The sequence below is a fragment of the Globicephala melas genome, chromosome 17, assembly GCF_963455315.2.
Source record: "Globicephala melas chromosome 17, mGloMel1.2, whole genome shotgun sequence".
Classification (NCBI taxonomy): Eukaryota; Metazoa; Chordata; class Mammalia; order Artiodactyla; family Delphinidae; genus Globicephala; species Globicephala melas.
The window spans coordinates 33,789,948-33,811,746 of NC_083330.1; the positions used below are offsets into that span (position 1 = coordinate 33,789,948).

The 21,799-nt window shown below is 38.9% G+C and overlaps 1 protein-coding gene across 2 annotated transcripts in view; it reads left to right on the forward strand.

Annotated features, from left to right (window-relative positions):
- Positions 1 to 387: 387 nt before the first annotated feature.
- Positions 388 to 21,799, forward strand: part of DECR1 (2,4-dienoyl-CoA reductase 1) — a 54,892-nt gene continuing 33,480 nt past the window's right edge. For both annotated transcript variants that reach the window (XM_060287134.1, XM_030862851.2), the window contains exons 1-5: positions 388 to 451; positions 10,433 to 10,635; positions 12,419 to 12,476; positions 12,604 to 12,690; positions 13,656 to 13,803. In XM_060287134.1, the coding sequence (XP_060143117.1) occupies positions 401 to 451; positions 10,433 to 10,635; positions 12,419 to 12,476; positions 12,604 to 12,690; positions 13,656 to 13,803 (547 nt within the window). In that variant the 5' untranslated portion in view covers positions 388 to 400. The remainder of the gene's footprint in view (positions 452 to 10,432; positions 10,636 to 12,418; positions 12,477 to 12,603; positions 12,691 to 13,655; positions 13,804 to 21,799) is intronic.

The following is a 21,799-nucleotide window of genomic DNA, read 5'->3' on the forward strand; positions in this document are numbered from 1 at the left end:
TATTATTATTCTGATGATGTGTGGTTCAGCTTGGACTTAAACATGCACTTCAGGAGTAGACATAAATTACTGAAAAGGCATTAGCACTCCGGCAGTGTATACATGCCTTTTGTTTCTGCAGTCTTTAAAACTTTTCTGGCACAGTAATTCGTCCACCAACACAAGGACATATAAACCGCCATTACCAGCCCTATAAAAAACAATCGGGACAACAAAGGGAAAGACAGCAAGGAAAAGCGTGAGAGAGGCAAAGCGAGGCAGCGCCCTGGGGTTCAGACCCGGGTGGAAAGGCGCCAGGCGCCTCGGCCTCCAGGGCCCGCCCGCTCCCAGCCCAGCCCCCATAGCTCTAGTATTTCTGGCCCGCCCCCTGCATTTCCGGCCAGAAGTTGGGAGGCTCTACATGGCGCTGCTAAGCCGTGTCCTCTTTGTTTGGGGCCGCGGTCCTCGGCGGGTAAGGCGGTGCTGGAAGGGCCGAGGGTCCTGCGCTCTCCCCGCAGACGCCCTGTCCGGGGAACTAGCGGAGCGAAGCGCAGAGCGTGGACTCGCGTTACCGGGGCGCTAGGAGCGAGGACAGGGTATCTCGCGGAGAGAGGACAGAGGACTGGGGTTTCTGGGGAATCTCGCGAGGAGCGGGAACCCGGGGACTGGGATGAAGTGGGAAGGTCGCCTTGGGTTGCTGTCGGAGGAAGTCCTGGTGTATGTTTGTGTTTGGGGTGGGGATGGGGGTGGGGAGGGCACGCCGTGGTTCTCACTGGTTCCCATTCCTAGTAGTTTCAAAGTTGTGTGTAAGTAGAAAGAGAGGACGCTGTACACACCGGCCTTTAGAGCTCTGAGTGGGAGAGGGACGGGGTGGGGAGTGGGGCCCAGCGGGAGCATTGGCCTTATCTGTAGTTTTTTATTTTTTAATGAAGGAATTCTTTCAATTGTTAGTCCAGTTAAACATTAATAGAAACATATTCACATAAAAAACTTCCCTTCCTAGAGATAATGCTGGGCGAGCTGCATCTCAGGCTGGCTTCCACCACTTTCACCCTCATAATTTTGTTTTGTTTTGTCAACATCTCTCCACTAGACCAGTAATCAGAATAAAGTGTGCAAGAGAAGACAGCTGGAGGGGGGAAGAAAGAGAAAGGAAAATAAAAAAGTCATATCCAAGACAGCCCCTTCCCCCAACTAAATTAAAAAAAAAAATCTTAGTGAGCTAAACTAAACGAAACCAGAGTTCACAATTTCCTTAGCCAGGTAGAAAAATTAATCTGCCAACTGTGAAAAAACTTTTTTTTCAGTTAGAATGGGCAGCCATGGTTTTCTTTTTTGAAAAACATGGACAAATTGCAAATGTTGAACACAAGGAAATGGTATAATGAGTCTCTGAAGTAAGAAAGAGCTACCTTTTAAAAAGTGAAATTTGTTCAAGGCTAGGGTTTTGTTGATACTGTTTTCTCTTATAAAGATTTAGGTTCTGGGTTATTGTAAAAGAAAGCTACATTTTCAGATCCCTTCTTAACTCTCTCATTTGAATCCTACAGAGACTCTGTGAAGAAGAAAAGTCTACAGAGAATTTTTTTTAAAAAACACAAATCATTAGGCTTGTAGTAATAAGGTCACACAGACTGTATCCCAGCTCTTCTGACACCATTAGACAATACAGCATGAGAGGGAGAAAATGAACTCATTTAAAAATTAACTGTAATCTGACAGTTGTGAAATTCCTTTGCTTAAGAAAAATGGAAGTTTTGAGGATGGGGGTTTGAAGGCAAGGGAGGCCCTTATAGGTGATGTTTCTCTCCTTCCTGGCACATGCAGGCTTGGGTGTGAATTACTGGGAAAGGAAAAGTCTTCACATCTGTTAAGTGGGAGATTGTTCCAGGCAGCATAATGTTTCTGTGAGCAAATACAAGTTTTTTCAGTTAAAGCCCCTGATTTGAATATTTTAGTTACCAAGAAACTGAGAAATGTTTCATTTGTCATACATCCTATTTATGAAGTGCTGTATTATGCTGGTAGCTAGTAGGGTTCAGTTCAGTGCAGCGTTTAATGAGAACTGGCTCTGTGCCTGCCCTGGGGATGCAAAGGTTAAAAAAAAAGTATGAAACTTGCTCTCAGTTTTTTTTAAAATAAATTTATTTATTTATTTATTTATTTATGACTGCGTTGGGTCTTTGTTGCGGTGTGAGGGCTTCGCATTGCACTGGCTTCTCTTTTTGCGGAGCACAGGCTCTAGGCACACGGGCTTCGGTAATTGTGGCACATGGGCTCAGTAGTTGTGGCTCGTGGACTCTGGAGTGCAGGCTCAGTAGTTGTGGCACACGGGCTTAGTTGCTCCATGGCACGTGGCATCTTCCCGGATCAGGGCTCAAACCCGTGTCCCCTGCCTTGGCAGGCGATTCTTAACCACTGCGCCACCAGGGAAGTCCCGCTTTCAGTTTTAATGAGGAAAACATTCACTCATTCAGTAGTTTATCAAGAAATGCTAATTAAGTGCCTACAAAGTGTTGGGCGTTCTTTGGCGATCCTTACTTGAAAAGTATCTCTACTGTCCTTGAGCTAATAGCCTCATGTGTATTTTTCAAGTTATGGATAATAACTCATGAATGGACCTTGAAATAATTTAGTGGAACAAAATGAGTTTAAGAAAAATAAAGTGGAATGGAGTAGAAAATAAAGTGGAATAGAGTAGAAAACCTAATGTAGTAAGGTTAAGTTTACTTTGTGAAACTTTTTTTTTTAAATTTACTGTTCTTCCTTTCATAAATTCATTCTTTGTATCTGTGGTGCACATTGCTTTTTCTTTTTCTTTTTCCTTTTTTTAATCAAGAGTAATAACTACTATTTTTATAAAAATGATACCTGGCCAATATGAATTCAAGTAATAAATATAGTTAAATTAAAACAAGCAAAGTAACACATGTTCCCAAACTGGCCACCCAGAAATAACTGGGGTTAACATTTGGCTAACATCATTCCAGGCATCTTGTTTGTGCTGGTAAAAGGATGGGTAGATAGGCATAATTTTGCTTGGATGTATCACATTTATTTTTCCCATTGAACTTCATCAACATTGTTTCATTGTTTTTGATGCTGATTATTGTCAAGAAGAAGTGTAAGGCTAGCTGTTTTTTTTTCCTCCTGTTTGTGTTTTGAGTTTTCTTTCTTTCCTCCCTCCCTCCCTCTCTCCCTCTTTCTTTCCTTTCCTTTCCTTTTCTTTTTTTCTCTCTTTCATTTTTCTATCCAGAAAGCCTAAGAAATCTTTCTTTACCCATCTCAGAATTTCAGAATATAAGCTTCCTGGAGGCAAGGGTTTTCATGTGATTTGTTCACCTGGGCTGTATGCCCAGGTCTAGAGTAGTTCATAGCACAGAGTAAATATGGAATATCTGTCACACGACTGAATGCATGTACTGTGTTTTGTATAGGGCGTATTTCTTACTAGATCCTCATTCAGAATATGTCTGAAAAATGATATTCTCGTGGGTCATCACCAGACATCAACAGACTGAAAATGCAGATGTTTATTAGAATGCATATATGAACAAAGCAGTGTGTGCCTAGAGGAGGCAGGGAAGGCTTCATGGAGGAGGTGGGCTCCTAGAGCTCACTTTTGAAGGAGTTGCAGTGTACAGGATCCCAAAGGTAATCTAGATGTAAGGAATAGCATGTATCAAGAAGTGAAGGAGCATGACCTATTTTTAAAAATTCAAGTGTTTTGGCATTGTGGACTTTGCAAAGTATTGGAGTCAGAGAGAAGTTCATGGAGATGAGACGGGACAGGTTGCTGGGGGACCAGGGCATGGTGGGCTTCACTTATTTATGTGGCAAATTGAGCATTTACTATATGTTAGGCACTGTACTAGGGATATGAGCATGAGAAAAAGAGCTGATTCCTGCTCTCAGGAAGCTTAAGAATCTAGTAACATTATAGTTTATTATGGTATGTGTTATTTTTTTGCTGTATGCGGGCCTCTCACTGTTGTGGCCTCTCCCGTTGCGCAGCACAGGCTCCGGACGCGCAGGCTCAGCGGCCATGCCTCACGGGCCCAGCCGCTCCGCGGCATGTGGGATCTTCCCGGACCGGGGCACGAACCCGTGTCCCCCGCATTGGCAGGCGGATTCTCAACCACTGCGCCACCAGGGAAGCCCATGATGAGTGTTCTTGATCTTAGAGGGGGTACAAATAAATAGCATCCCTCTTCTCCCATCTGAAAAACCAGAGTAAAGATGGAGGCCAAAGTACCACTTGTTACAGTTTGATTTTAGAGCCAGTGCTAACTGGATTTCCTGAATTAGACAGACTTATCATCTGAGGAGGAACATTTGCTTTCTGAGGGCAGCTAGCTCCCAAGAGGGAGAAGGTTTAAGAAGGACTACTCATGCCCAATTATTCTCTCAAAATTTGCTGGTCAGATAAACCATTTCCAGGGGGACAGGGTGACTAAGGGGGCAAAAAGAAGCCTGGAGTTTAACTCAGCTCCCCTCCTGGAGGGAAATGAAACATCAGGATTAGGGAAGAAACATTTCCCATCCACAGTGGGAGAAGTGTACAGTTTTAAGGAGTATAGGGGCTTCCCTGGTGGCGCAGTGGTTAAGAATCCACCTGCCAATGCAGGGAACACAGGTTTGAGCCCTGGTCTGGGAAACTTGCACATGCCACGGAGCAACTAAGCCCAGCAGCTAAGCCCGTGCGCCACAACTACTGAGCCTGTGCTCTAGAGCCCGTGAGCCACAACTACTGAAGCCCACACACCTAGAGCCCGTGCTCTGCATCAAGAGAAGCTACCGCAACGAGAAGCCCATGCACTGCACCAAAGAGTAGACCCCGCTTGCCGCAACTAGAGAAAGCCTGTGTGCAGCAATGAAGACCCAATGCAGCCAAAAATAAAATAAATAAAATAAATAAATTTAAAAAATCACTTTAAGGAGTATAATTTTTGGGTTTTACATATAAGCTGGGACCTGAAGGATTAGTAGAAGTTAGTCAGGGGGAGAAGTAAGAGTAAGAAAGTTCTAGGCAGGAGAGTGGCCTATGTGAAGGCCCAGACTAGATTATAGGTAGCAAGTAAAGAGGCAGGTGGTGAGAGACAGCCTAGGGAGCAGCCTGTGAGCCATATTAAGGAGTGAGAGCTTTGTTCTGAAGGCCTGGAAATAGGGGTGAGAATGGAGGCAACCTGGGTAATCTTCTCTCCAGATGAGAGGCCATGGTGGCTTCAACTAAGGAATGGCAGTACATGAGAGACTTGAAGTCTGGTGATATTTAAGAGATATATTGAGAGGTCTTGGTGATTGGTGGTAGCGGGTGAGGAAGGAAGATTGGGCCATGCTGAGGAAGTGAATGGCACCATCAGAATTGTGAGCAGGAAAGTATTATCATCAGGTGAGACTTGAGATGGGGATACTAGAGTGCAAGTATAAGTGGTAAGGGTCAGAACTAAGGGCGGTTGTTGGAGCTATTTAGGACTAAAATGAACCGAACTTAGTGGTTTGGGTATGTGATGTGAGATGAAGCCCAGATTTCTATTTTTGACCCCTGAGCTAAGGGAAATGTTACTCTCTGAGAGAGAGCATTTATGAGAAGGAGCCAGAGGGAAGAGAGGGGTAAGTGATATATCTTGAACATGTTAAAGCGCCTCTAGGACTTCCAAGCTGGTATACAGATAATTTGATTAAGTTACAGAGATGGCGGTGAGAATGATAATTCTGTTGGGAGTGTTAGGGAAGCCTCAGCCTTGAACGATGAATGTTGAGTGATGGTGGGGATCAATTTGTTTTTGTTTTTTTTTTTTTGGTGGGGATCAATTTGTATAAAGGTAGAGAGGTGGAAACAATTTGTGTTTGGGGAACCCTGCATATTTTGTTTTTTTGAGTATAAATTTCAAGGTGGAAAAGCAGAGGGAGATGAGTCTGGAGAGATGGACAAGAGCCAGGTCGTAATGACTTGCTGTGCTGGGTGAAGCTAAGGAATCTGGACTTTATACAGGGAGTCATATAAGATCCTTATACAAGGATCTTAAGGGTAGAAGTACCATGAGCAGGTTTGCAGTACTCTGGAGCACAGCATTGCAGATATGTTGGAGTAAAGGGAGACTGGAGGACAGAGACCACATAATGGATGATGTAGCATAGGCCCTTAGTATTTGTGAATGATGGAAGATAGGGACCTTTGAACTCAGGCAGTGGACGGAGAGTAAAGATACTGACTGGGGAGGTAAAATACATGGGACTTGGAGAGGGATGGAATATATTAGGTGAAGAGAAAGAGGATGTGAAGGAGTCACTAGAGGGAATCACATCGATGAATGGTAGCCTCAGAGCTCAAATATTAATGTGAAGAAATTTCAAAACAAACTCCCTTCCAAAACTATAACGCTAACTTCGTAATGTTAAAAAAAATCTAGATCTCAGATTATTCCCCACAGGTCATTATAAAGCACATCAAAAAAAGCAGGGGAATTCTAAAGTTAGCCAGGGTTTCCTAGAGCTCATATTAGAAGGCATTTCATTGGTGTTTGGCAACCCTTACTTCTTAAAGAAAATTCCAGGTAGAAAATAATCAATCTTAGCTGTCCTATAGTCTCTTCCTAAGATGATAACTTACTTTAAGATTAGAAATGCCTGCATAAGTATAAGTAAGTTAAGAGTAAGGGGACAGCTATACTTTGATCCCTTCCAGCATGGGGAAACTCCCACATTGCATTGCATCTAAAACAGTGATAGAACTGTAGGCTTTCACAGTTTGTGAAATGATGTTGCTGTTTAGCTTTAGCCCTGATTTATTTTATTCTCTGTGCTTCAAAATTTTATTTCCAACTGCAGATTAGATATCTCCACCGGAATAGTCCACAGGCATCCCAGGTGGAGCATTTCTAATACAGAACTGGTTATCTTCAGTTCTCCACCTTGAATCTTTTCGTGTCAGCCCAGTCATTTCAGTAACAGCATCACTCCACATGTAGCTATTTAAACTAGAAAACTCTGTCATCTTCATCTCTTCCCTTGCTCACCATTTCCAGTTGGTTGGTTTCTGAGTTCAGGCTAATCAACATGTTAAATATGTGTGGTAAATGTTGTCTTGATTTCTGCTGTCCTCATTATTTCTCACTTAGACTAATGCCTTTTGTCTGACTCATATCTATTTCCTTCTAGCTCACAGTTAAATCTTATTCTTTCCAAAACACAAAGGCAATGCAAAAAGTAGCAGAGGTATTGAGGTGAAGGTGAGAGAAGTGGAAAAGGCTCTATCTGCCAAATGACCTTGATCAAAGGGAGAGACCTCTTTGTCTGCTTTTAGTGAAATAGGTCAATGTGTTGCTGAGGTTGGACTTTGAGGCAAGAAGAAATAATTGGATTAGGCAATATTAGGTACAATAGTAATTCACTATATCCTCATTTTCTGGGACCTTCCCATCTGCAAGTAATTTTATTTGCTAACTTCTTACCCCTTCTATGATGGCATCCAGTCTAAATCATCATCTCTTGCCTGGCCTGGCATAAAAACATTATACTTACTCTCCCTGCTTCCAGTCTTGCCTCCTACATTCCATTCTCAACTTAGTAGCCAGAACAATTCTCTAAAAACTTAAGGCAGCTCATGTCAATCCACTGCTCAAAACTTTGGAGAGTTTCCCACTTGACTTGAGTATAATTGTAAGTGGTTGACTCAGCCTGTGTGATCCATACCCTTTACCTCATTGACTTCACCTCCTGTCCCTCTTTCTCTTCCCTCCTTCTACTTCAGCCACACTCGCCCTCTGATTCTTTCTAATGTGCTAGGCATGCTTCCTTCTCAGGGCCTTTGCTTTTAGTTTTCCCTCTGCCTGAAAGGACCGTGCAACTCATCCCCTCACTCCCTTTAGGTCTTTGCTCAGATGTCACCTCGGTGAGACCTTTGCTGACCACTCTATTTAAAATAGCAACACTCTACCCATATTCTATGCCTTATCTTTCCCACAGCAACACACTAGCTTTTAATATACTCTATATTTCACTTAATTTATCTTCCCTCCCCCCCAAAGATAATCTCTCTTAGGGTAGAATATTGTACTGTTTTGCTCACTGCTGTATTGCCATTGCCTAGAACAGTGTCTGGAGCATAGCAAATGCTCAGTAAAAACATGCTAAAGATAAATAAAATGAGTTAACACAATAATCATAATATCATGTTTATCTCTAATACTTTTTCATACAAGCAAATTCCCAAATCAGAACAAACCCTTTACAAGGGTTTGTTATGCTATGTTGTAACCTGTTACATTGTAGACACTTATTAGGAATTTTTATTTCAAATGTGATTATTTTTACCTTTATAACCTTTCCTCTATGAGGTTGAGAAAATGTTTTAAAATAATAAGAAAAGAAAGTTTATATGCAAATATCTTGCTTAATTTATCTTTCATAAAGTACCAGATAAAATTCCCTATACAAATCAATACTAAATAAATAAAAATTCATCTTAGTGCTTTTGGGAAATTAGGACACATTTTTTCTTTATTACTAGGTAACGATAAACTCACCAGCCTACTTGTGCAAATTTCCTGATTCATCATCTTAATGTAATAGTTCTGGAGTTGGTGGCAGCCTTAAGTAAAACTGCCATTTATGCAGAGAAAGATTATTGTAAGTTGCTTGGATTATCATGCTTTGGCTAAAGGATACCAAAAAATGCTTTGTCAACACGAAGGTAAATGAAATATAATGACTGGCATGGAGGATTACCAGATTTGCAAATTTATCTTTCACAATTATTTTATACATGTTTTCAAATTTTATCTTTCACTAACTTTTTTCCCTGGTTAAAAAATCAAATCATATTTATTGAATAGATTTTGAAATTACTAAGAACCAATCAAACTAACAAAAAGAACAAATAATCTTCCATTATCCCATCACCTAGACATACATAGTAACTGTGAAAGGTAATGAATGGACTCTGAAGTCAGACACATCTTCGATTTGAATCTTTACTACTTACTATTATTTGTCTTTAAAAGTTAGTTACTTGACCTTTCTGTGCTTCAGTTTTCTCATCTATAAAATGGGAGTAACAATAGAATTTACCTTATAGGGTTGTTGAAAGTCCTTCATAGACCTGGCACATGGTTAATATTGAATCTACTACTAACTGTTGTTATTTTCTTCTAGTCTTTTTTCTAAGTATATATTTTTATTTATAGTTAAGAACATCCTGTATATTTCTTTTTTTACTTAACATCATATTATAAGCATTTTCTTGTTAAATTTCTAGTTGATGAATAGCCTTATCCTAAATCAGTGACAACATTTCTATTTCCTTAGGGTAAATTGTAGATATCTCAGAACAACTAATGGCAGCCCATTTAACTTATAAGAATGCTCTAGCAGGAAATTATCGATTCTGGAGTTTTAATCTTATAACCATAACCTGATGGGGAATATCAGATACCCGACTGGTGTGATCATTGAACTCAGTAGGAGCTCAGTGAGTAGAGGGAGGCAGTATACAAGGTCGTTATAATCTTGGTTTTGCAAGTTGGGCAACGTACTTAACTTTTCTGGGCCCCTCCTGAACAATGGGGTAAAAATAATGCCTATCTCATGGAGTGGTGAAGATTAGTTTCTAATCCTGATAAATGGTAAACACTTAATGAATATTAGCTCTTTATTGTTTGTTATTATGGTTAACACTTAAAAGTTTGTTTTCATAATTAAAAGTGAGAGAATAGCAGTGATTTTGACAAGTAATATGAGAGTAAGCTGTAAAATATAAGATAGGGCAGTATAAATAGTTTTCAGTTGAAAGTGGTTTGATTTTATCCCCCCATTTTAAATATAACAAATATTTTTATCTGTTCTAAATTTATTATCCAGAAGACAACATGGGAAGAGGCATTTGGTTTACTAAATCTTATAAAGGACTTTTTATAATTTTCTTCAGTGATTCAAAGATGGAATGTGATTTTTATCCAAATTATTCTTGTTAAAAGACAAAAATGCTTTATGTAAGTTTTTTTGAAGTAAAATTTAAGCTAAATACATAAACTAACAATGCTAGCATTTATAGAGTGCTTTCTGTGTGCTATACAATTTTCTAGGTTTATTATTCATGTTAGCTTATGAAATCCTTATAATGTCCTATGAGGAAGGTTCTGTTATTATCTCCAATTATAGAAGAAACTGAGGCAAAAAGAGGTTAAATAACTTGCTGAAGGTTACATGACTAGGGAGAAAATTCTGCCCTCTGTAGTCTAGCTCCAAAACCCATGCTTTTAACCACTCTACTATGTTACTTAACATTCCAACAGAAAAAGGATAAAAATTGATTAAATACAGTACCAATATGTTTACAGTAAGTTTGTGTTAATCTAAGAATTTGATTAATATTAAAGAGTATGTTTAAAAAAATTCATATCTTTTGTGGGAATATAAGTATGCAAATTTCAATTCATTTTTTTTCTTTTAGTTTTTTAGGTATGGAACAAAAATATTATATCAAAACAATGAAGGTTTTCAGTCTAAATTCTTTCCACCCTTTCAAAAAGTGATGCTACCACCAAATAGTTTTCAAGGAAAAGTAGCATTCATTACTGGGGGAGGTACTGGCCTTGGTAAAGGAATGACAACTCATCTGTCCAGCCTAGGTGCACAGTGTGTGATAGCCAGCCGGTAAGTCAGTCTCAGCAAGTTGCCTGGCAAGAGTCTATTGGTGAATAATTCCGTGCCACAATATTGAAAACACTATTTGCCAGAGTTGTTTGATTTGCGTCGTAATCTTCTATGAAATATCCTTTAGATTATTTAACTAAATCTCCTTGGAAAAAGTCAGTTATAATTTGTGATGATAGGGCTTCCCTTGTGGCACAGTGGTTAAGAATCCACCTGCCAATGCAGGGGACACGGGTTCGAGCCCTGGTCTGGGAAGGTCCCACATGCCGCAGAGCAAATAAGCCCGAGCGCCACACTACTGAGCCTGTGTGCTAGAGCCCACGAGCCACAGCTACGGAAGCCTGTGTGTCACAACTACTGAAGCCCATGCACCTAGAGCCCATGCTCTGCAACAAGAGAAGCCACAGCAATGAGAAGCCCGTGCACCGCAACGAAAAGTAGCCCCGGCTTGCTGCAACTAGAGAAAGTCCACACACAGAAATGAAGACCCAAAGCATCCAAAAATAAATAGAATAATTAAAAAAAATAATTTGTGATAGAAATAATGATTGATTATGGAACTGATGATATATATATTTCACAAATTCAGTGATAGAATTTTTTCTCTATATGAAGTTAAAAGTACTATATTGAGGCTGCTTTGTTTTCAGTGAGATTGATTATAATTACTGATTCAGTGGATAGTTAACCTTGTACCAGGATAATGGATATAATGCTTCCATTTTCTATAAGATGGGCAGATATTTCAAAACAGCTGTTGTGATGAATGTAGGGAGGGTGAGACCATGTGGAAAGAATTTCTTATTTAGGCATGTCCCAGTACCTTATAACGATGTAAGTATAGAGGTTTAGAGACTGGTCAAAAAAATCTACCCCTTCTTCCAATTTTGAATAGTGTACAATTCTTAGGTAGGCTAAGTAGTAACCTGAATGACAAGTCACTATGTAATTTACAGGGGGCAAAAGGAATTTCTTTCAGATGTTGTTGTTTTTTTTTTTTTTTTTCCAGTACGCGGGCCTCTCACTGTTGTGGCCTCTCCCGTTGCGGAGCACAGGCTCTGGACACGCAGGCTCAGTGGCCATGGCTCACGGGCCCAGCCGCTCTGCGGCATGTGGGATCTTCCCGGACCGGGGCACGAACCCGTGTCCCCGGCATCGGCAGGCGGACTCTCAACCACTGCGCCACCAGGGAAGCCCTCAGATGTTGTTTTTAATGCAAATTGGCCAGAACATTTTTTTTCATGTTGTAATGTGTTTAAGAGTGTTAAAATATTATTTTTTTATAACACTACATAATTTACATTGTGTATTTTTTTGTGTTTCTCTCAAGAGCATAAGATTTTGACTATATATAGTTGTCCAGACCCATCAATTTGATCTAAAATCTACTAATGTCGATTTTATACATAACATAGTTTTTTTATAGTTTAGCGTAAGCTTACATCATTCCAGGAATGTATTTTCCTTCTCAAGCAGGCTTGGGCAAGGAAATACATAGAAATGAATATAATTAAGGAAATAATTTAAAATCTATGAATAGATATAAAATAACTGGCTTAGAAGTAATTTAATAAATTAGTGTCACATATATGAAATTGCTTAAATTTAACTTCTAGAAAATAAATGCATTCAAACTACCTTGCTTGTAGATATAGCTTTTCTATTGTCTCAAAAATTCATGTCATTAAGCTGTAGATTCTTTTTTAATTTATGAAATTAAAAAGAAAAATATAACATGAAGTTATTTCAGAACTCATGCAAAGTACCATGTGTTTTTTTCTAGAAAAATTGATGTTCTGAAAGCAACTGCAGAACAAATTTCTTCTCAAACTGGAAATAAGGTACATTAAAAACAGTTACTTAAATCAGATTTAGGAATTATAGCATGCTTAAGTAATTTACTCATACTCATGGATTAGGAAGTCTGAAAAAATATAGGGTTCTTTTTTTCTCTTTGTTATTTTGCAGGTTCATGCAATTCAGTGTGATGTGAGGGATCCTGGTATGGTGCAAAGCACTGTGTCAGAGCTGATCAAAGTCGTAGGACATCCTGATGTAAGTGTAATGGTGATGAGGCGAAAGTATGAGGCCTTTGATGTTGATATCACCTACCAAGATGTATTAAGGAAATAAAATATTGATGTGAGCAAATGCTGTGTTAAGAAGCAGCTATTTTCCATTGCTAGCAGAAAGCTAGCTCTGTTTAAACCAGGGAATAGATTAGGTGGACTGCTACACCATTTCCTTTCAGGAGTACTTAAAAAATACATTTACAATCATATAGAAAAAACGATTTTACTTTATTTAATAAGATTATGAAATAAGAGCTGTTATCCAAGAGCACAATATCTAATTTAAATGATTCATGCTCTTTGCTTTTTTTAAATAACTTGATTATCTCTGTCAGTGGAGGAGAATAATACAAACAAGGAAACCTACAAAAACTCCAGATTTGTAAGACCTGAGATATGCATGGGTATTTTGCTTTTGTTTGGTTCACATATTGGAAAGAAACCATTTCTTCCAGTAGTCTCAAAGAGAGCACTTTTCTATGTTAAAGATATTTTCAGCCAAACCGATAATGTATTACATTATTGGTGGAATAATAATATTGGAATCTTTATTGATACTGAAGAAGCAGGTCATCAACCAAGAATTTCATTAGCTAAATTAAGCCAAAATGATACCAGAAATTAAAGGCATTTTAATTAAGATTTCTTGAAATAAAGTATAGTCACATGGTAGATATGCTTAATCTATATTTATATTTTTAATAATAGACTGTACCCTAATTTTGAGATGGGGATTAGAACTCTAAAATTTGGTAAATAATAATAGGGAATTTTCACAGGCTCAAAAATGGTAAAACTGAACCAAATCTCATGGTATTTTTTCATAGCAGACTGTGAACTTTAGCTTTATTATATTATTTGGATTTATAAGTTTCAAAAATAAAAGCCCTTTAGGGAAAATATTCTTCCTCATCTAAGTTTCTGTAACTTGCCTTAATCATTTATTAGATTGTGATAAACAATGCAGCAGGGAATTTTATTTCTCCCACTGAAAGACTGTCTCCTAATGCTTGGAAGACCATAACTGACATAGTTCTAAATGGCACAGCCTTTGTGACACTAGAAATTGGAAAGCAACTAATCAAAGCACAGAAAGGTATGTATATTTATTCTTTACATGTTTATTGGATTCCTACTTGTGCAGTTTCTGTGCTAAGCCCTGGGATACGTAAAAACGTCGATGACAGTGTCTATTCTTGTACAACTCATAAGCTATTGGGGAAGAAAGATACTTAAATAGTTACCATATGCACTTAAATAGTTACCATATGCTGTGATCTAAGCTATATTAAATGTTATGTTTCAAGTGCATTGGAAATCCAGAGAAAGAAAGAAATAACTCTCCCTAGGGATGATTATCATGTTCCTCATTATCATTGAGGAACAGAATGCAATTTTAGCTGAATTTTCAAAGATCTAGACATGGAGAAGGGGGGAGGAAAGGAAATGTAAATGTCCATGGGAAGAAGCTTGGTGTGGGAAAAGCAGAAGGGTTTAGGGACTGGTTACAGATGGGGAGGGAGATCAGTGGGAGATGATTATGGGAGGTGGGTTGGATGTAATTGGGAAAGTTCCCAATACCAAAATGGGGAATTTGATGTTAATTTTGAGGAAATGGGGAATTATTTCCGTATGGCTTTTTCTTGAAGGTGTCTCATAAAGAATGTGACTTGATTAGAAAGGTTACTGGGAACAATGTAAGGGCTAGAAAAGATTAGAGAGATCATTTAGGAGGGTCTTATTTTCCTTTTGTTAGGATAGATGGCATGGAGGATAAATTAGGAGATATTTAGAAGATAAGATCAATAGGCCTTACTGATAAGGTGACAGAGTTTTTAGCTGGAGTGGATAGTTTAGATGATGATGACATCAATGAGAAAACTGGAAGGAGAGTAGATTTAGAATGTACTAAAACATTTTTGTTTAGTACTATAGGAACAGACTTCTTTAGAAAAGTTCATACAATATAAATAGTGAATATATTTGTAATGTATTTAGGTGGGTATATACATATATGTCTAGAACCAGTGTACATTTATTCATTTAACAGAAACTTACTGTTGACTTTTGTGTACCAGGCCCTGTGCTGCATGCCCACATGACAGGTGACTAAGACACTGTCCCTGAGCAGGTTGTGGTTGGGACTTGAAGGATGGGGGCATTTTCTCAGAGAGGTTGGAGAGTATTCTGAACGAGGACAAGGAGGAAGAATCCTTGTGTTCCTTGAAGGATGTCCTCTGGGGCTTGAGGGGAATGGCATGAGCCGACCAGTTTCCTTCTGTTGGTTCAAAGCCTTTGCCTCATTAGGTTCAGTTTCTTCTTCTTTACAGTGTGGATAATTCTCAAATCAGCTTGAGAAAGGATGTAGGAACAGACAGAAGGATGCTAGAGAGGCACTAGCGTTTTCTCTACACATGTGCTAATAACTTCCATCTTTTCTTCATGCACTCATTGAAATTGAAACCCCAGGTCACTCATTCCCATTACAACAAAGTGGATATGATTGAAATTTGGAATTTACATATTTTTTTTGATTTTTTTTAAAGGGGTGGATGATTGGGAAGGGAGACAGAGAAGTGTGGGCTGACTTCTCTCTCTTCTCTGTTCTAGGATCCTTCTATCTCTTCTCACTCTGCCTCTGTCTGATTTCCTCTCTCCATACCTCTTACTCATTTCTCTATTTGTTTCTCTATGTATGTCTGTCTCTCTCTTTCTCTCTCTCTGTCAACTCTTCACTTTTGCTTCTGTTTCTTTCTTCGGTCTCTCTCATCACTTGGTGTTTCTCTGCCTTTTCTCTTTTATTTCATCCCCTGCCCATCTGTGTTACTCTTGATTTCTGTCTGACTCTCCCTTCTTTTCTCATTATTGTCATTCATTTTAACGTAGACTTTGATCTATTTTTATTCATCACATTGGTTAAAATTCTATGGGCTTCATTAAAAATACATTAGCTAAGGCTTCTTAAAAGATGGAGCCAGTTTTCATTCTTCCAAAATTCCTGTCGGTTATAGATGCTGTAACCTGACAGGGTTTTAAGGACTTGTATTAGTGAGCTGTGGAGAGTACAATGCACAGGGTCTTTTCTGGTATTGGAGCGATAGTCAAGGAACTCAGGTGCTAATGACCTCTGAGGTGTGTCAAAGTGGTAAATACGGAAGTCAGTTCAGGGAGCAGGCAATCTGTAATAATCTGTGATCAGAAGTATGTTAGGTGGTCTGATATCTAGGAAGGTGGTCAAGGTAAGGTATCCGGGAAGTCAGACTAGAAAATATAAGGGCACCAGCAACTAGAAGCCAGATACTCACTTGCTGGGGACAGGAATTGGTGATGAGGTGCACTCAGAGAGGGACTAGCAGATGACTGAAGATCAGGAGAACTGTGGCCTTAGCAGGGGCAGAGAAGCTAAAATTAGAGGGACACTATTAAAGTATGTTTCTAGGCAGCACTGATGCAAAACTAACAATTTTGAACAAATAAAGGATTTAGGAAACTCCTAAAGACCTTAGCCCAATGTGCTCTTATAGCCACAAAGGTCAGTAAATACATGGCTGATCCTTTCTGGGGAGGATTTGAAATTATCATGCTGAGGTTCATTCATCACTAAGATGTCATATATAAATTTAAAATTTTTAGTAAATAGTGTGGAAAAGAGTACCTAAATTTATTAAAGAATTGAGAGAACTTGAAATGAGGAAAAACTAAAAGAATAATACAGAGTTTTATTTAAGAGACTAGTCATGAAGGACATGGATAGGATAAATATTGAATTTTTCCATCAAACCCTAGAGATCACTAGAAGTAAGAGATACCTCTTGAAACTCTTAAGAGGTTATTTTAACCACTTAAAGTAGCATTATTATTTAAGTAGCATTAATAATACTTTATACCACAATAGTGCTTTGTAATTTACAAAGTATTTTCATATATCAGTATAGAATCGGTATGAAATGCAGGATTATTGTATGCTGAAATACAGATAGATTAAAGAAAGAGTAAATCAATGCATAATGTAGCTCTAATGTATGTATTATTTTTAGTTTGCTAAATGGGAAGAAACATTTATGTATAGTAAAATCCACAGATTTTCTATATATAAATTGATACAGAATTTTGATTGTTTTGTAAATTTATACACTTAGGTAACCATTACCAAACCAAGACATAGAACATTTCTGTTGCCTCCAAATGTTCCCTCTTGCCGATTTCTACTTAATCCTCACTATCTATGTTTTTAATCCATTTTTTATTGAGTTATTTCTCTTTATTATTTTAAAAATTCTAGATTTATTTTTTATTGAAGTAATATTGGTTTATAACATATATAAATGTTTCAAGTGTGCAGTATTTCTACTTCTACTTACACTACAGTGTGTTTACCACTAAAAATTTTGTTTCCATCTATCACCATACAGTTGATCCCCTTTACCCATTCCTCCCTGCCCCTTCCCCTGGTAACCACTACTCTGTTCTCTGTATTTATGTGTTTGTTTTTGTTTGGTTTTTTCATTTGTTTGTGTGTGTGTGCATGTGTTTGTTTTTTATAGTCCACATATGAGTGATATCATATGTATTTGTCTTTTTCCATCTGACTTATTTCACTTAGCATGATACCCTCAAGGTCCATCTGTGTTGTCACAAATGGGAAAATTTTATCTTTTTATGGCTGAGTAGTATTTCTGTGTGTGTTTGTGTGTGTGTGTGTGTGTATCACATCTTTATCCATTCAACTGTTGATGGGCACTTAGCTATTTTAATATCTTGGCTATTGTAAATAATGCCATGATGAACACAGGGGTTCATATATCTTTTCAAATTAGTGTTTCTGTATTCTTTGGATAAATACCCAGAAGTGGGATAGCTGGAAAATATGGTAGTTCTATTCTTAATTTTTTCAGGACCCTCTATACTGTTTTCCATAGTGGCTACACCAGTGTATATTCCCACTAACAGTTTACTAGGGTTCCCTTTATTCTGTATCCTCACCAACATCTGTTATTTATGGTCTTTTTGATGATAGCCATTCTGACAGGTGTGAGGTGCTATCTCATTGTGGTTTTGATTTACATTTCCCTGATGATTAGCAATGTTGAGCATCTTTTCACGTGCCTGTTGACCATCTATAAGTCTTCTTTGGAAAAATGTTTATTCAGCTCCTCTGCCCATTTTTTAAATGTTTTTTGTTGTTGTTGTTGAGTTGTATGAGCTCTTTACATATTTTGGATGTTAACCTCTTATCGGATATATCATTTGCACGTATCTTCTTCCATTCAATAGTTTGTATTTTCATTTTGTTGATTGTTTCCTTTGCTGTGCAGAAGCGTTTTAGTTTGATGTAGTCCATTTGTTTATTTTTGCTTTAGTTTCCCTTGCCTGAGGAGACATATCTAGAAAGATTGCTAAGACTGATGTTAAAGAGCTTACTGCCTATTTTCTTCTAGGAATTTTGTGGTTTCAGGTCTTAGATTCAATCTTTAATCTATTTTGAGTTGATTTTTATGTATGGTGTGAGATAGTGGTCTAGTTTCATTTTCTGTCAGTGACTGTCCAGTTTTCCCAACACCAAGTACTGGAGAGATTATCCTCTCTCCATTGTATGTTCTTTGCTTCTTTGTCATATATTAATTGTCTGTATATACATGGTATTATTTCTGGGCTCTACTTTCTTTTCCTTTGATCTGTGTATCTCTTTTTCTTTCATTACCATGCTGTTTTGATTACTATAGCTTTGTAATTTAGTTTGAAATCAGGGAGTGTGATACCTCCAGCTTTGTTCTCTTTTCTCAGGAGTGTGTTGGCTATTTGCTGTATTTTGTGGTTCAATATAAATTTTAGAATTCTTTTGTTCTATTTTCATGAAAAAAGTCCCTGGGAGTTTGATAAGGATTGCATTGAATCTATAGATTGCTTTAGGTAATAAGGTCATTTTAACAAAGTTAATTCTTCCAACCCACGAGCCCAGAATATCTTTTCACTTATTTGTGTCTTCATTCTTTCAACAATGTCTTATAGTTTTCAGTGTATGAGTCTTTTACCTCCTTGGTTAAATTTATTCCTAGGTATTTTATTCTTTTTTTTGTGATTGTAAATGGGATTGTTTTTTAAATTTGTCTTTCTGCTAGCTCAGTGTTGGTGTATAGAAACACAGCCAATTTTTTGTATGTTGATTTTGTACCTTTCAACTTTACTGTATTTCTTTACTATTTCTAATACTATTTGGGGGAGTCTTTAGGGTTTTCTATATATGAAATCTTATCATTCACAAATAGTGACAATTTTTTTTCTTCCTTTCCAATTTAAATGCCTTTGATTTCTTTTTCTTGCCTAATTGCTCTGGCTGGGGCTTCCAATACTATGTTGAATAAGAGTGACAAGAGTGGATATTCTTTCCTTGTTCCTGATTTTAGAGGGATAGTTTTCAGTTTTTCCCCATTGAGTATGATGTTAGATATGGGCTTGTCATGTATGGCCTTTATTATGTTGCAGTATGTTCCTTCTATACCAACTTTATTGAGAGTTTTATCATAAATGGGTGTTTAATCTTCTCAAATGCTTTTTTTTTTTTTTTTTTATTCTGCCTCTCGGCAGTTATTTCCACCATTTTATCTTCCAGCTCACTTATTCATTCTTCTGTCTCAGTTATTCTGCTATTGATTCCTTCTAGTGTAGTTTTCATTTTATTTATTTTGCTGTACATCACTGTTTGTTTGTTCCTTATTTCTTCCAGGTCCTTGTTAAACATTTCTTGTATTTTCTCTATCTGTGCCTCCCTTCTATTTCCAAGATCATGGATCATCTTTACTGTCATTACTCTGAATTACTTTTTAGGTAGGTTACATATTTCCTCTTCATTTATTTGGTCTTGTAGGTTTTTACCTTGCTCCTTCGTCTGTTGCATATTTTTTTGTTGTCTTAATTTTTTGTTGGGTGGGAGCGTGTTCCTGTCTTAATGGTTGTTTGGCCTGACGCTTCCAGCACTGGAGGTTGCGGGCAGTTGGGTAGAGCCAGGTTTTGGTGCCGAGATGAGGACCTCTGGGAGACCTCACTCCAATTAATATTCACTGGGGTCTGAGGTTCTTTCTTAGTCCAGAGGTTCAGACTCAGCACTCCCTCCACAGGAGCTCAGTCCTGACCCCTGGCCCATGAACTGATTCTGCAAGTGATGTGGTGTGACAAGAAAAAAAAAAAAGGAGCAGAACAATGACAAGGAGTAAAAAAGAAAATAAAAATAAAAAACTAACAGGTATATTAGAAGAATTAAAAATATAAATGAAACAGCAACCAGAAGGTAAAACATAACCCCAGTAGCAAAAAAAAAAAAAAAAAAAAAAAAAGCCAGAAAAGGCCTTGGCTGTGGGGGGGCGGAGCTTAACTGGGGCGGGTCTAGGCTGGGGGTGGGCTTTAGGCTGGGGAAGAGCCTGTGTTCAGGACCTATGCTGCTGGAAAAGGCCCTGGGGATTGGGGGTGGGGGGTAGGCTCAGCGGGGCTCGAGGGGCCCTTGGGGTGCCTCCAGCCTCGGAGGGTGGAGTGCCAGGCCCAGCACCCCAGCAGTTTCGATGAGGCCGGAGTGGGCAGGGAAATGCTAGCTGTGTTCCCTCCGATTCTCCTATCCCGAGAGTCCCTCCCTGTTCGTGTCTACTCTTCCTCCCCCGTCTTCCACACCCACAGGACCCACGTGGCTGGAGGCCCAGGACCCCAGCTGGCTCCCAGGGGCTTGAGTGGGTAGGGGAAATGCTAGCTGTGTTCCCCCCGGATCCTCCAACCCCGGGGGTCCCTCCCGGCTCACCTCTACTCTTCCTCCCCCCTCCCTCCCATGTTCCCATGACCCATGCTGGAGGGGGCCCTGGAGGGCAGAGGACCAGGCCCCGGACCTCAGCAGGCTCCCCAGGGCCTGAGTGGGTGGGGGAAATGCTGGCCTCTGAACCCCTGAGGGTCTCCTCCGACTCCCGGTCCCCGTTGGTTGCTCATGGTGAGTGGGCCTCTCCAGGAGTGGGAATCCCTCCCCTTCCCCAGCCACCCGTCAGGCGTGCCAGTCCCGTCCGGCCTCCACTTCTCCCCCCTCGTTCCCCACCACATCCTACCCGGTCGCTTGGGGGTTCCTCCTGTCCCTTTGGGTATTGAGGTCCCCCACCAGCATCTGGTAGGTGCCCTAGTTGTGAGGACATGTGAACTCTGTGTCCTCCTACTCTGCCATCTTGACTCCACCCTGTTTATATCACATCTTAGTCCACTCATCTGTTGATGGATATTTAGGTTGCTTCTGCATCTTGACAATTGTAGATAATACTACTTACAAATAAATATAAGATGTTAGGGGAAAACCAGAATGAACTTTTTGGCCAGCCCAGTACAATGAACATTGCAGTGCATGTATCTTTGCAAATTAGTATTTTTTGGATGTATACCCAGGAGTGAAGTTGCTGGGTAATATGGTAGTTCTGTTTTTATTTTTTTGAGAAACCTCTGTACTGTTTTCCACAGTGACTGCACCAATTTACATTCCCACCAACAGTGTACAAGGGTTCCCTTTTCTCCACATCCTCGTCAACGTGTGTTATTTGTGTTCTTCATGGTGGTCATCCTGACAGGTGTGAGGTACTATGTTATTGTGGTTTTGATTTGAATTTTCCTGATGATTAGTGATGTTGAGCATCTTTTCACATGCCTGTTGGCTGTCTGCATGTCCACTTTGGAAAAATGTCTGTTCAGGTCTTCTGTCCATTTTTAAATCAGGTTCTTTGTTTTTTTGATGTTGAGTGGTATGGTCATTTTAACAATATTATTCATTCCAATCCAAGAACGTGGTATATCTTTCCATCTGTTTGTCTCATCTTCAGTTTCTTTCATTAGTGTCACAGTTTTCTGAGTACATGTCTTTTACTTCCTTAGATAGGTTCATTCCTAGGTATATACTCTTTCTGATGTGCTGGTAAACAGGATTGTTTCCTTAGTTTCTCTTTCTGATAGTTTGTTGTTAGTGTACAGAGATGCAACAGATTTCTGTATATTAATTTTGTATCCTGCAACTTTACCGAATTCATTGATGAGTAATTTTTTGGTGTGTTCTTAGGATTTTCTATTTATCTTGTCATCTG